Below are 14,483 nucleotides of genomic sequence, written 5' to 3' on the forward strand. Positions count from 1 at the left end.
TTATAATTTCAAATGAAGGTAGGCTACAGTCTCTTTCCCTAGAGAGGATATTCTTTCAGGAGAATAGTTTTGTATCCATTCTATCCAATTGTTTCAATGAACCTTTGTTAACACTGACTTTTCTGTCCTCCATGTTCCTCTACTTTATTTTTTAGTGTCTGTTTTTAGTTTATGGTCCTTATGTATTAATAAGAATTGTGAAGAATATTATTTTCACTGTGTAACGTTAGGGTTTTTTCTTTGGTTGTTTGTTTTTTGTTTTGATTGCTTAGGAGTCCCTCATCAGTGCTTGGCTTCATTTCAGTGATGGATCCATGACTCCTCTAGATAACTACAACCCTGCCCATTTTACCCTGGCAGCCACCTCATTGGATGAACAGGTTGTGGTGGTGCAGCAAAGTCCAGCATGGAAGTGGCCTATCATTGTTGCCAAAGGAGAAGGTCAAGGTTTGCTTGTACGTGTTGAAATGAGCCCATCAGAAATGTGCCAGAAGGGAAAACGACATACTGTTTTAGCCACAGGAATGGCGAGCACACATGTAAGACTTGGTCAAACAGAGGAACAATTCAGACAACCAGGTGGCCGACGTACACGCCCTGACCCTCCATATTATGGCGGATCTATCTCTGACATGGAAACTGGGTTAAATAACCGTGGAGCCACTACCATCAGGGGCCATGTTCCAGTAAGGCCAAGTGGGGGCCGTCTTTCAGCAGAAGTTGGAGCAAGGGCTCCGAATGAATTCTCTGAATATCCCGATCAGGCCGAGCTGCCCCGGAGCCGCAGCACCGATGAGGACTTGTTGACCTCCCGACGAGGCCTGACGGACTTGGAGATCGGTATGTATGCCCTGCTGGGAGTTTTCTGTCTGGCCATCTTGGTTTTTCTCATTAACTGCATCTCTTATGCATACAAGTACCGTAGCAAGCAGTTCTCCTTGGAGGCTCCAGAGGCAATGCCTCATGCACATGACTGGGTTTGGCTTGGCCAAGAGGAGGGGCTATGTCTCCAACAACAGCAGCAGGACGAACTGGGCGGTACCCTAGAAGAAGGTAGTCAGCTATTAAATGGAGGCCTCCAGCGAGGTAATACTGGTGGAGCAGGATGTAGCTCAAGTGGGAGGGATCACAGGAATGAGTCACTTAACTCACCCACCACCAAGAGAAAGAGGGTGAAGTTCACCACTTTTTCAAGTGTCAAGTCCAGTAATGGGTGTCCTGCCCTCAGCCCCTTAGCACTAGTGCAGACCAGTGAGATAAAATGGGTATGTCCAGACATCGAGCTCGGAGATTCAAAGGATCTTAGGAACTACATGGAAAAGCTTAATGAGAACGCAATTAAGAACATTGCATAGGGGGTACTAGGTGTTTTCACTGAACTAAAGAGAAACTCACCTGAATGCCTTCAGACTAACAAGGGAAGGAGGATTACGAAGGAGAGGTGAAGAAGAGACTGAAGCCGCTGTTAAACTGTACACCTTACCATAGCAAGAGGATAGTGCATTCAGCCTCTGTTTTTTCATGAAAGTACTCAGAAAAGATCAAGCTATGGACTACAAAAAGATACCACAACACCACAGCATCAAGAGGAAAATGTGAAATTAGTATTGTTGCTTAAATTAAATGTATGTTCTTTGTTTCTAGTTTTCTTTCCTACGCACCATCTACGCCGCTTTGTTTTGTGTTTTGTTTTTTCAAATCGCCATGTTTTAATATCACGTTTGTTGTAATTTTTGCGACTTTCTGTTATTTTTCTAGAGGCTTCTTTCCCTGTCAGAAATTATTGAATCTAGGAGAATAAGGTTAAAAGAAATTTTGTATTGTAAATAAAAGCAGAGTTTAATTTGGAGGGACTGTATGTATAGCAACATTTTTTAAAGTGATGTATGGTTTTGTTTTGCTTTAGTTTCTTTTCAGTTAGTTTTGTCTCCAGAAAGCAGATCCACGCATGATGTTATTTAAAAGGAGGCATGTGAGTCTGATCTGGTATGCAAACTGAAAATTTGTAGATAACTAATACCAGTACCCCTGGAGACATGTCATTCACTGTGTGTGAGTTTAGCTTTGGATTCAACATGTTGATGTTGGTTTAAGAGATTTATTGGGCCCTACATTTTCCCTCCTTATATTGGTTTATGTAACCTCCTGTTGCATAGTTCACATAAAACTGACTTTTTAGGATTCAAAAGGACAAATTTTGATTAAATCAGAATAGTCAATATAAATATACTGACACAACCAAAAGTATCAAAGACAATCACATTTTTTTAAAAAAATTAAAAAATTCTTCATTTTAATTTTCCCATTAAACTTGTCCAGGTTTCAAGTTGTGTGTCCCAAATTAGGTGGACGTCAGAAAACACATTTACAGTGATTTTTCAAATTGCTGTATGACATTTTGAATCCTTGTAAACTGTAGAAGAAAGCCCAAATCTGACCCGTTCGCTTTTTGTCATAAGCAGTATTAGTCAGTTCCAACATTTTCTACTGTATGTCTGTTTTAAAATTGGCTGGTGGACTAATTAAACCTGAAGTTGACTCTTCCTTTTTCTTGTGGCTGTGTGATTTATTGGCCTAGCCATTGTTTTCCAATCTCAGTCCATCAAATACTGCTCTCACGAATAACCACAGAGACAGTGGCTTCATCAGATATCAAAACGATGATTGGTGCAGCTTTTGGAGTTCTTCACATTTCTCTTCAAAAGGCAAAAGTAAAAGATGTTTTTTGTTTGTTTGTTTTTTATTTGTTTCACAAGTGAATACTGTTAAGATAATATTATATATTGGCTTTACGCCGCACCATGATTTGAAATAGACAAACAGAAAAAATACAAACACAAGAATATTTTTACCATCATAATGTCAGCCACGAGTTTTGATTCCATAATGACTGTTTGTTTGCTTTGGAAGCATGGTCTTTGGAAGTAACCAAAGTTGGATGAGTTAGATGAGAGGAGAGGGTAGAGTGTGCCAAGTTAACAGCCAAAATTTGCAGAACTGGTCAGCCCTTTAAGCCCCAGGTGGGTTTTTTAATTTAAATTTTCATATTGAAAATTTTAAAAAAAATCAGTGAGGAACAGTGTGAGGAAAACTGAGACCAGATGGCTCAAACGCAGCACCTTATCATTATTACCAGTCAAAACCAGGGTTTTAAAAGCAATTTTTCTTCTCCCCAAGCAAAACTTGCAAATTTGAGACTAAATGCAGGCCCTATGCTATTGAGCCAATGATACCCATGTTGTTGTACCTGTTTAAAAAAATGTTCACCTCCAGTCAAAGTGTCAGACTTTGCGACCTTCATATCACTGTGCTGGGTCAGTTTTTACCACAGAGAAACGATTAGCAAGCTGCATCCACAGACACCATGGATTCATAACACAAATACTTCCTAATTAGTGACTAGCAACCTACAAATAAAATAATTGAACTTCACTTATCAAACATGGAGTTCAGACTTCTTTGGATGGCATGCTAGTAGAATTACCCACACAGCAAGCTCTGTTATTTGTCATATCAAAAAGCTCCGAAGGGCACCAACACCACAAAAATTCAGTTAGAAGGTCCACTCCTGTGATTCCAATTAGAAGATATGGAGCCTGGCAGACAGCTGCTGGCTACAGCTGCTTGTGTTGGCATCCACCTGTCAGTCAAACATTTAAGCCTAAATAAAGTTCGCTCCATCCATCCATTTTCTTAAGCTCTTATATAGCTTAGGGCCACAGATGGGGCTGGAGCCCATCACAGCTTTCATGGGGCAAAATGCAGGGTATACCCTTGACAGGTCACCAGTCCATCACAGGACCAACACAAAGAGACAAATAACCACATGCTCTCACATCCACGCCTATGGAAAATTTAGACTCATTAATTAACCAACTCCATATGTCTTACGACTGTGAGAGGAAGCCAGAATACCAAAGGAAAACCTATACAGCCAAGGAAAACCCATACAGCCAGGGAGAACACACAGAAAGATCAAAACCATCCAGGAGGGTTGAACTGTGATCCGGGCAAAGCAGCAGCACAGTGGGCTATTACCTTTAAAGACCAAAACCATTCTTTGTACCAGCAGTACACACTCCTTTCTCTGCTATGATGCTGGGCATTTGAGTATGATTGTCTTTGGGGATTTATTTGGTTTTGGAGCCAGCCTAAACTGATCATTCTTTACATGCAATAATACCCATGGGCATAATTTGTGTATAACAATTTCCTGATAAAAAAGGTTATAGGCTAAGTGCATATGAGCCCTGAAACACTTGTAGCATACTCAGAAAATTGGTCTTTTTCCACAGGATCACAGACATGCTCCCTTTCTAAAAGGGCAACCTAATTAGGGATTACTTAGTTCAGTCTTATTACATGTTAATGTGGCATTTCCTATGCAATTTGTCTTGCCCACTTACTGTACCTACTCTGATATAATTTGCACCCTAATTAAAATAAACCCAGAGGACCTGTGCATATCAGGAAAGGATGTAAACATTTTCATTTATAGACCTCATGAATGATGTGCTTTTAGATTAATTCAATACATTGTATCAGATGTACAAAATTGGGGGTATCATGCGCTTATTTTGCCTCTTTATATTTACCACTTTCTGGTTCTTTTACCTATCTGTAGGTAAAACAGAGTAACAATTCAGTCAGTCAGAACAAAATCTGTCTACCACATCAGAGGATACTGTTATCACACTGGACCACAAACAGCCTGCACTGCCACACATCTACCTGAACTTCCACTTCCGTATTCACTTTAGTCTGAGACTTATAGTTCTGCCTTTGTCCTTTGTATGCTGAAGTGCCAGGTACTCTTCTTGCTGACACAGGAATCTCAGGGTCTCTACTCTAGCTAACTAAATAACTAGGAGCACCTGTCAGGTATAATGGAACAGAACCTTTTCACTATCACGAACCATCTCCACTGACATTCATTTTGCAGATACATCACTTGTTATCCCATTCCATTTTCCCCACCGTTGCTATGCCAACAATCCTCAACATAATCCTCTCTTCTTCCCTTCTCCTTACCATTTTGTTTCTTTGACATGTAGGCTGGCTAGCTGGTATAAGCAGTTGCACAGCTGAAAACTGCTCCAATACAAAGTCTGTAATATGAAGTAAGGTCTATGTTTGTCCTTGATTCCTATCCTAAATATATAAAATATTCCTGCTGACCAATCGTTTTGACTGCAAAAGGATTGACTATAACAAAGCAAGTCTATGATAAGAGTCAACAGAAGCCGCAATGCTAAAATTGTCATGTTGAGTGGGTGTAACGTAGCCCATTACAGCTGAGGATGATGGGATTTGTATGATTAGGTTTAGGTATTTTGTAATAAAGTAAGTTTAAACTGATGGTAAAAAGTCAGGGGATCAGCAAATAAATAAACACTTTATTCTGAAAGGGGTCTGATAACTGTGTGCATCCATTTTCATGATAATCTGTCCACCAGTTGTTTTATTTGAAACCCAAGATACCAAGTTCAGTGTGGCGTAAATTCAGGGTCTAACCATGAATGCCTACACTGAGATTTGCTGTAATCCATTGTCAAAGAGCAGCTGGTAACCCACTGGAAACATGAGTCTTTGCACACATATGAGTGCTGTCTGCCTTTTTGGACGTGTGACAATCATTGTGACAAGGTGGTGCAAGCGAGTAAGGGCATAAGTCACACAGGATTGGTCTGCAACCATCTAGCAACCAACAGTTGTGAGGAAAAACCTTTTCCCCAACTGGTTGATGAGTGGTTGCTCGAGGTTCATGGTAGCTGCTGGGAAATTAGTTGCTAAAGCCTGAGTTACACAAGCCTAAAGACTGGTCAGATACATCACCAGACAACCACTGACTGCACAGTCAAATCCATTGTTTGCATGGTAGACAGCAAGTCATTACTCACAAACTATTAGCCAAAAAGTAGTAAAACTTGAAAGTGTTTTTCAAACTGGAAACAGAGAACGCTGCCTTCTAAGTTAAAAGGTGCATATTTAAAAACATGTTGGCTACAGAAAGAGGCCAACAAGTTTCTAGAAACCAAAGGAGATTTTTGGTGCAGCACCCTCTTCGTGACCAATTTCACCTACTGACAGCCAGAAACCTACAGGCACTACTCACCAGCCATTAGGGAATATACATTTCCCCTCACAACAGGTGGTGGTATCTCATCCAATATAGGGGACATCTCTCCAGCAATGCGCACATGATGTCATGGGACAAACTTCTATAAGTCAGGTAAATGATACTCATAGTGAGTAGGTTTCATTCTAGACCATTATTGACATGCCTAAAGTCATTTAGGGTTAGGTAATTAAACTTTAAAGGTGGTGATCTAGTCAGCAGACTAAAAAAATGTAACAATGGCATGCAATTTTACCAGACATACAATTTATGTAAAATGATATTCAAAAATACCCTCCTGTAATGTATTTATTTACTTGACTGCATGTTTGAACACCTAAGTAAGCCTGTTGTTACTCTTTTCAGTAATTTAAGCCAAAATTCTGCATCTATCTTTAAGCCAGAAGAGGCACTATGGTTTAAGAAACTTCTGAAGTACTATAGTTTGTGTGTACGCTGGCCTGTGTGCATTTCTAATGGTACTGTATAATGCATGCTTGCCTGTCATTGTGTGAGTGTATATATCTAAAAAAAGAAGAATTTTCTACTGTGTGTGTATAAGTGTGTGTGTCTTCCTACATGTGTCCATGCGTCAGTGTGATTTATGGGTTGCAGTGCTGCAATTAAGGCAGGTCTGATTGTGGCATTGTTTTCTTTATTCTGCTGACATTGAAACACAAGAAGTCTTTGACCCAACTCTGTCTGCAGTTGTAAACAATAAAGCCTTAGGGGATGTCGCCATAAGTGACCTGGCATAGCCCTGAAAAACAAACGAATTGTTCATTAAGACAAAATTAATCATAGCATTTGTAGCAATGTGAAGCTGATCATTGCAAATCCCTGTGGTAATGGTCTTGTTGAGCTCCGCAAACCGACAGGGCTGTGGTTTTTATGCACCTCTTCTGCTGAAAAAACACTTCTACTCTGCTCTGGAATATATGTTTGGTGGGTTTTTTAAAATCCCTAATGATATTTTTGTTTTTACGTCTGTGTTTTTCAGCATCCTAGGGGAATGTGTATTCTGGGTCCCTGAAGTGATAATGATGGCTTGCTAGCTGGTTTCTTTGTTCTGCAGCACAATGCCATACTGACAGGCTAAGAAAATTGCTGTTGGAAACAGTTTTTGTGGAGGGTGTTCAGAAATTGAGGGAAAAAAGTCACTGTTTGCTTAACAGGATTCTTGAGTGGAGGACCAGAGTGTAGTGGTTTACACATTCGCATAAAAAGCAAAAAATCCCCAGTTTAACCCCCAGGAGGAGACACAAGCCTTTGGGGTTGCATCAGGAGGGGCATCCAGTGTACAATTCTGGCAACTTAACACATGTGGAGCTATCTACTGTGGTGACCCCTGGGGAATAAGGGAGCAGCCAGAGTAGCTGTGTTTCTGAGTGGAGGAGATTGTTGTTAAGGGGTCAAGTATTTATATGGCTTAATAGCTCCTGTGTTAGTTTCATTAGTGAGCTAATTAAAGCCTCCTGAAGCTCTGGAGCTCTGCGTTCATACCCAGAGCTTCAGAGACAAGCTCAGGGACCAGCTCAAGTCTTTACTCTCTACCCTGGAAATTCAGTAGTGATAACTTGTGTGCCAGAGTCCAAATGAAACCTAAGTAGTTGAAACTTGCTTTGTCTGATTTCAAAACTGCCTTCCAAAAGGCAACACATTCACCAGCAGTGTGGTGATGAGATATGTTGTCTCTAAAAGAGATTAAACTAGACTCCTGGGAAGGTAGAGTAATTGCAGCTGATGGGCAAGGAGAGCATTGTACTAATTTTGACAGTCACCGCTCTACCAATTTGCTTCAGTTTGTCCTGCAGCCACCATTTTTATGAAATGCTCAGTAAATCACCATAGACACATGACTCATGATAAGCAGTAGTAAACAGATGGATGGATGGAACGTTTAGACTGAGACATTTTACTGTTTCATGAAAAATAAAAATCTTAGTTTGAATCTAATGGCATCAACACATCTAAAAAAACAAGTTATGATGTGAAGCACAGCAAGATGTAACTAATTTATTTATTTATTTTTTTGGTAATTTGGTAATTTATTTCAACATGTGAACAATATACAGATACATTTAGAAAAGAAAATGAGAAAAAATACTATACAAAATACATACAAAAAACATTCTGATTAATTTACATGTTGAAAGGGAGTGGGGTATGGAACGCCAGGACTGCCATAATGAATTAATTAAATACACCATTAAATAATTAATTAAATGTGTCAATAATTGATTAAAATGGGAAATAATTAATTAAATAAATAGTTATGACACATGTAATTAATTAATTATTGACACGTTTAATTAATTATTTATGTATTTCACATTTTTATTAATTATTGACACATTTAATTAATTAATTATTGACACATTTAATTAATTATTTATGTATTTCACATTTTAATTAATTATTGACATATTTAATTAATTGTTTAATGATATATTTATTTATTTCATTTTGGCAGTCCTGGCGCCTGGCTCTCATCTTGAAATAATTTTATCTGTCAACCTCACCCATCAAACTCAGGGGGCGGGGTTAACGCTGATCGACTCAAAACCATTGCTTTGGCCTGGTGGCCATTGTTTTTAGCACACAACAACCAGCATGTGGAAACTAACAGAACTGAACTTTGAAAAACCCTGTTTGTGTGTGCCACCAAATACCGTTTTAATATTTTTTTAGCCGAGAATGTAGTGGTTTAATCTTCATGTGTCTGGTCGGTTTGTCAAGATACAGCCTCTTTGCAAAAGTGCTTCGATGATTTCGGAGATGTCTGCCCAGTCTCACGGCAAAGCGGGGGATAGACCCGCTCGCCTCGCAAGCAATCGAGCTGTTATTACCGCCGACAAAGCGCAGGCCCCGGTACACCTGTAATAATCCCCGCTGACACGGACTTCTTTTACTGAGGTTATATTTATCAGGGTTTTATTTCCTGATGTTCTTATGTGTCCTACGTGTTTCACTCGCCAATTCTGAATTATAACTAACATTAAAAACATGTTTAAGGAGGAGAGAGAGCAAATAAATTCAATTAACAGCTGATCTTTGGGTTTTTGTTCAGTAATCAGCGTGACCTGTGTATAAACGCATAAAAGAGATAACGTTGGTGTTTCCGTCATGTAGTAACTGCTGGCTTTAACTGTACAAAGGTTGTTCGACACTATGAAACACATACAGACTTCATGATGTTCGGCTAATATTTTTATTGTGAATATTAATCATGAGGGTAAACAGACCTGTACACCACGGAGCAAGATCAGCATATCCACGATATCTTCAGCTCTCTGAGGTAACACAGAGTTTCCCAGCTGACTAATCTAACTGTCATCTACGAATAATTCACGGGTCATATCAATATGATTTTACAGAAAAGCATCCTTAATACTGCCAACTATTCCAGAGACGTGTAAATCTACAGCATAAAGAACACAAAAATATAGCAGTCTAACGCAACACTGTAACAGAGATGAACCGTCAGTTTGTCGCAGATCAAAGTGGAATGAAAGCGATTGGTTGAACAGGTGTTCGTGATCTGTGTTTTCTGCATTTTCATCAGCGTAAACTGACTCAGCAGCAGATTAGAATAACAGTTATACATTTAATAAATTACCAAATGAACGCAAGAAACGAGCAAACCTGTTCCGACAATTTGAGTTTGTGTTCCCTCAGCTGCAGACTGTTTAAATGTTTGAGAGGAAGATTAGATATAAAGCAAACGTCAAACATAGACTCAGTCTGCGTTCACATTCGATATGAGGGCAGGACGGATAATGGCTGTGTCCTGTTTTAAGATCATACATGTAAAATTGTTGTCTGACCTCCGTCGATCCAGCCGCTCAGAGTTAACTGAAGTTAACTTGGATAAATTATAGTTAAGGAGTATCACAGATAACACCCACGTGAGCTGTGTGACTGTTCACCACTACACTGAAATCAGTAGGCTATTACTGAAATACACATGCTATTTCCTAAACTATGATATAAATAGGGAGGTCCTACTAACATGTTTAGTTTTAAAGGACACCTTCCTGCCTTTAGTCTCATTCATGAGCAGTATTAGTTTTCTTCTAACATCCAGAAGTCTGCACGATGTGTTTCATAGTTTGTAACAAACCTTTGACAGTTAAACATAACATGACCAAAAAAGCAAAAAAATAAATAAATAAATGAATAAAAAGAGAGAGAGAGAAAAAAATCACACAAATTATATGTTAACCTCATTTATTTTTAGTTAAGTAAACTCTAAAAATTCTAACAGATCGCTGGTGCTTAGAATACAGTTGAATAACTATTAAAAAACAGATGATATAATATTTCTGTCCAGGTTGCAGTCTGCATTATGAACATGTAGTTGGAAACTCTGCTCCTCTCGGTGGAAATGCGCCTTCTCTTTCCTCTTTGTATAAAAACATTTTAAAAGTCAGTTTAATCTCAAAATTCACTGTTAAATCCAAAACACACCAGATAAAGAAAAGCGAATAGTTCAGTCTAACACATGTGCCAGTGAACCATTAAACGTCTGTAAAACTGTGCAGTTCTGAAACGTAACTTTAACCTCAGCCAAACCGATTTGCTCAGTTGTAAATAAAACAGCGAAGTAAACGTGACCCGACAGACAAAACCTGAGTGAATTAAGTCCAGCGTTTAACCACTGAGAGCTAAAACTCAGGTGAGGTTTCAAAGCTGTGTGCCGGTGATTGGACATCAGCCGCTGATTAAGTGGGTTCGCCTATAAAGTGCTCTGTTGGGAAACAAGCTCCAGCAGCTCTGCGCTCGGGAAAAACTATATTTACTTATCTTGTGCAGAAAAATGTGCTGTCATTACGTAATATCGAGCACCGGCTGCCCAGTTAAACTGTGACTATTACCAGATAACGTGGACGTGTTTCTTGAATTAGCAGCAGGTGTTAAACAGCTGACAGTTGATGAGGAGGATGCTTGCAGGTAAACTGAGGGCCTGTTTCAGCTGATCGCTGGTTTCGTGAGAAAAATGTCAGCTCGTTCTTTATGTTACAGAAGCACAGAGACACAAGACCAGGTGGAAAGAGACGATCGTTCAGTGAAAATGAGAATCTGCGAATGCAACATGTGGAACACGGAGAGTGGAATACGTAAACAAACTGAAATCAGTCAGAAAACATCTGAGCACTTTTGCAAACATGTTCTATGTTGACAACCTGACCAGACATGTGAAGATTACAGCGCGACATTCGAGGCTAAAACACTGTTAAAAGTGTAGTTGGTGACAGAAAAACGGGGTATTTTAAAACTACACCACCACCATTGCTGCCTGTGATTTGAAATGCATTCTGGGATACCTGGCTGCCCCAAGTCTACACAAGCAATCGATTATCTAGGATCGACCTGTTTACTTACTTTGCACGGCAACCAATCAAATGTTAGAGAAGCTGCATGGGCAGCGTTAACCCCACCCCCTGAGTTTGATGGGTGAGGTTGACAGATAAAATTATTTCAAGATGAGAGCCAGGCGCCAGGACTGCCAAAATGAAATAAATAAATATATCATTAAATAATTAATTAAATGTGTCAATAATTAATTAAAATGTGAAATACATAAATAATTAATTAAATGTGTCAACAATTAAATAATTACATGTGTCATAACTATTTATTTAATTAATTATTTCCCATTTTAATAAATTATTGCCACATTTAATTAATTATTTAATGGTGTATTTAATTAATTCATTATGGCAGTCCTGGCGTTCCATAGTGGGAAGAAGTAAACACTTATTTAATCCCACCCCTTTGCCATAAATTATCACTTAATATTTAGTCAGCTTCCTTAGTGATATAATTTGTAATAAAAATAGTGAACAGATTTCTGATATACTATATACTATAATTAGAGATGGGCTGATCTGATATTACGTATCGGTATTGGTCTGATACTGATGTAAATTACTGGATCGGATATCGGAGAGAAATAAAAAATGTAATCCGATCCATTAAATATCAAAAAAGCACCTCACAAAACTTGTGACATGGCATAACTCAGCTCATAACCGTAGCACCTCACAGTAGTATGCATCACGTGATAGAACGGCTGTGTGTATTTGTAGCCTCACTACCAAACCTGTGGCATTTCATCTCCGATGAAGTTATCCCAGAGAGAAGTAAAGCAAGTGTGTAAGTTCATCTCAGAATGTTTGTAAAGCATTCCCATGTTAAGCTTAACAACCGATATATGGAGCGACTGCCTCTCTCTCTCCCTCCCTCTCCTGCTGGTACTTCAATCGTGAAACTGATTAATTCACCGTCTCTCTTGGTTGTTTTTGGCCCACTTCGCGCCAGAAAGAGGAAACCAGCGGCTGAACAACAGCATCACGTTTAAGCTTGATAATCTGTTGTTAGAATTTATTTAATATTACTTTCTACACCAGGATCCTTTTCTATGTAGCTGACGGCTGGTAACTAGTGATGTGCGGATTGATCCTGAAATATCGATTCCTCCGATACCAATAATTTATGTTCTAGAATCGATTCTCACATTAAAATATCGATATTTTAGTAATTTAGAGTAAATTTGTAGTTTATCATCAACAAGAAAACAGTGGAAAGAAACTGTAACATTCGGATTGTCTACATTCAAAGGAACTACTTCCTCTTCCGCCTTTCATAGTCATGTCCGAAATACGGCTGTATAAATGCCTCGCAGCCCCTTGGCGTGCGCGCTCACAACAATAGCTGAGCATAATTGGAGTCATGTGCAGACGTATTTTACCTCCACAAACAGCTGAGACGTGGTTTGCGATACATGTTACAAAAAAAGTGCTCCAAGAGAGAGGTGTTGTGGCCATACTAGGGAGACATTCAAAAGGGCTGTTAGGGGGGATAAATACATTTTACAGTGTTTATTTATCGGATAAAATACATTAAATGATATGTTTGTAGCGTAAACCTATTCGCTGGAACGTTAAGGACAATTTGCTACACAGCAAAACAAGACACGAGTAGGCAAAGTTCTTCATGTTTCTCGTGCACAGGAGAGAACCGGACAAACGCCGTTCCTTCGCTTGACCCCAGTTGCTCTCGTCTGCTCCCCCGTAACACTGCTCTTTTATTGAGGTTACATGAATATGCATAGGTTCATTAACATACAACGTATACATACACACGAAGAGTACCTTGCCTTTGTGTGTGTGTGTGTGTGGGGGGGGGGGGGGGGTCAGAGTGTGACCCCATAAATGACTTCCCTAAACCTGCTGGTCTGGAAGTCCAGCAGTTCATCTAAACAAAAGGCACTTAGCCTAAACCAGATATAGACACGTTTATCCTACCATAAAACAATAAGAGAAGGTACGACCTCTCCCATGCTCCCAGAGTGCTCTCTAGTGCACACAAAGTTTGCAGACTATCAAGGATCAAACCTCTACCAATCTACAACTAATTATAAAACTCTAAGCATATATAAGTAGATATTTCTAAGCATAAATGACAATCAACAATACAAAACCTAACATTAAATGTCACCGTTATTATTGGCCGGCCCGGAAACAGCGCTGGTGTCCAAATTCAGAAGCTGTTTCACCTGAGGACCCGCCCTTCGCGGTCTAAAGAAGTGAAACTCTGCCGTAAACTCTTCTGTTTAATCATTTTCTATTTGACGTTTATTCAGCTGTGTGAAAACCCCGGAGGAACCCTCCTGAGGGATTAATAAAGTTAAATTTAATTTAATCTAATCTAATAACTTTAATCTCAGCCAAACCGATTTACTCACGAACAAATAAAACACTGAAAAAGCCCAACAATAACATTTTTAAGTTATCAAAGTGACTTATATATCATGTTTAACCCGATGACCCAATATGGTTTTTCGATTTTGTTGTGTGGGTGGAAAATTGGGAGAAATTCGGGAGGGGCACTGAAATTCAGTATTCTCCCGGAAAAATCGGGAGGGTTGGCATGTATGGTTGTGGCAACATCACTAACCTTGTCAAACACCTCAGAGTAAATCATATCACAGAATATAACGAGCGTATGTTGAGGTGAACTGAAGAGAAGGACAGGGACAGGTGCTGCTAGGGCGAGACAGACGTCTCTCACAGAGTCCTTTAGTGCTGCAGGCAGGCAACGTGTTCAAATAGTGCACAACTTCAGTTTTTTTTATTTCTATATGATGAACATTATTAAGTGATAAGAACAAGTAATCTGATGTCCTGTAATCATTATGGTGCTATAATAAATAAAATACGTTTTTGTACAAAGTATCGGTATCGGATCAGTATTGTCGATACCACCCTGAATATTACTTGGTATCGGATCGGAAAGGAAATCAGTGGTATCACACATCACTACTGGTAACTGTGCAGGGGCGGATCTAGCAAAGTTTAGC

General features: G+C 39.2%; 1 protein-coding gene across 1 annotated transcript in view; it reads left to right on the forward strand.

The window, feature by feature from the left end:
- Window positions 1–13,864, forward strand: part of LOC146514430 (transmembrane protein 132C-like) — a 221,030-nt gene extending 207,166 nt beyond the window's left edge. Inside the window, exon 10 of the mRNA XM_085168522.1 lies at window positions 273–13,864. Coding sequence (XP_085024648.1) covers window positions 273–1,355 — 1,083 coding nt within the window. The 3' untranslated portion in view covers window positions 1,356–13,864. The remainder of the gene's footprint in view (window positions 1–272) is intronic.
- Window positions 13,865–14,483: the final 619 nt, after the last annotated feature.

The sequence above is a fragment of the Neolamprologus multifasciatus genome, chromosome 7 (assembly GCF_963576455.1).
Source record: "Neolamprologus multifasciatus chromosome 7, fNeoMul1.2, whole genome shotgun sequence".
NCBI classification, from domain to species: Eukaryota; Metazoa; Chordata; class Actinopteri; order Cichliformes; family Cichlidae; genus Neolamprologus; species Neolamprologus multifasciatus.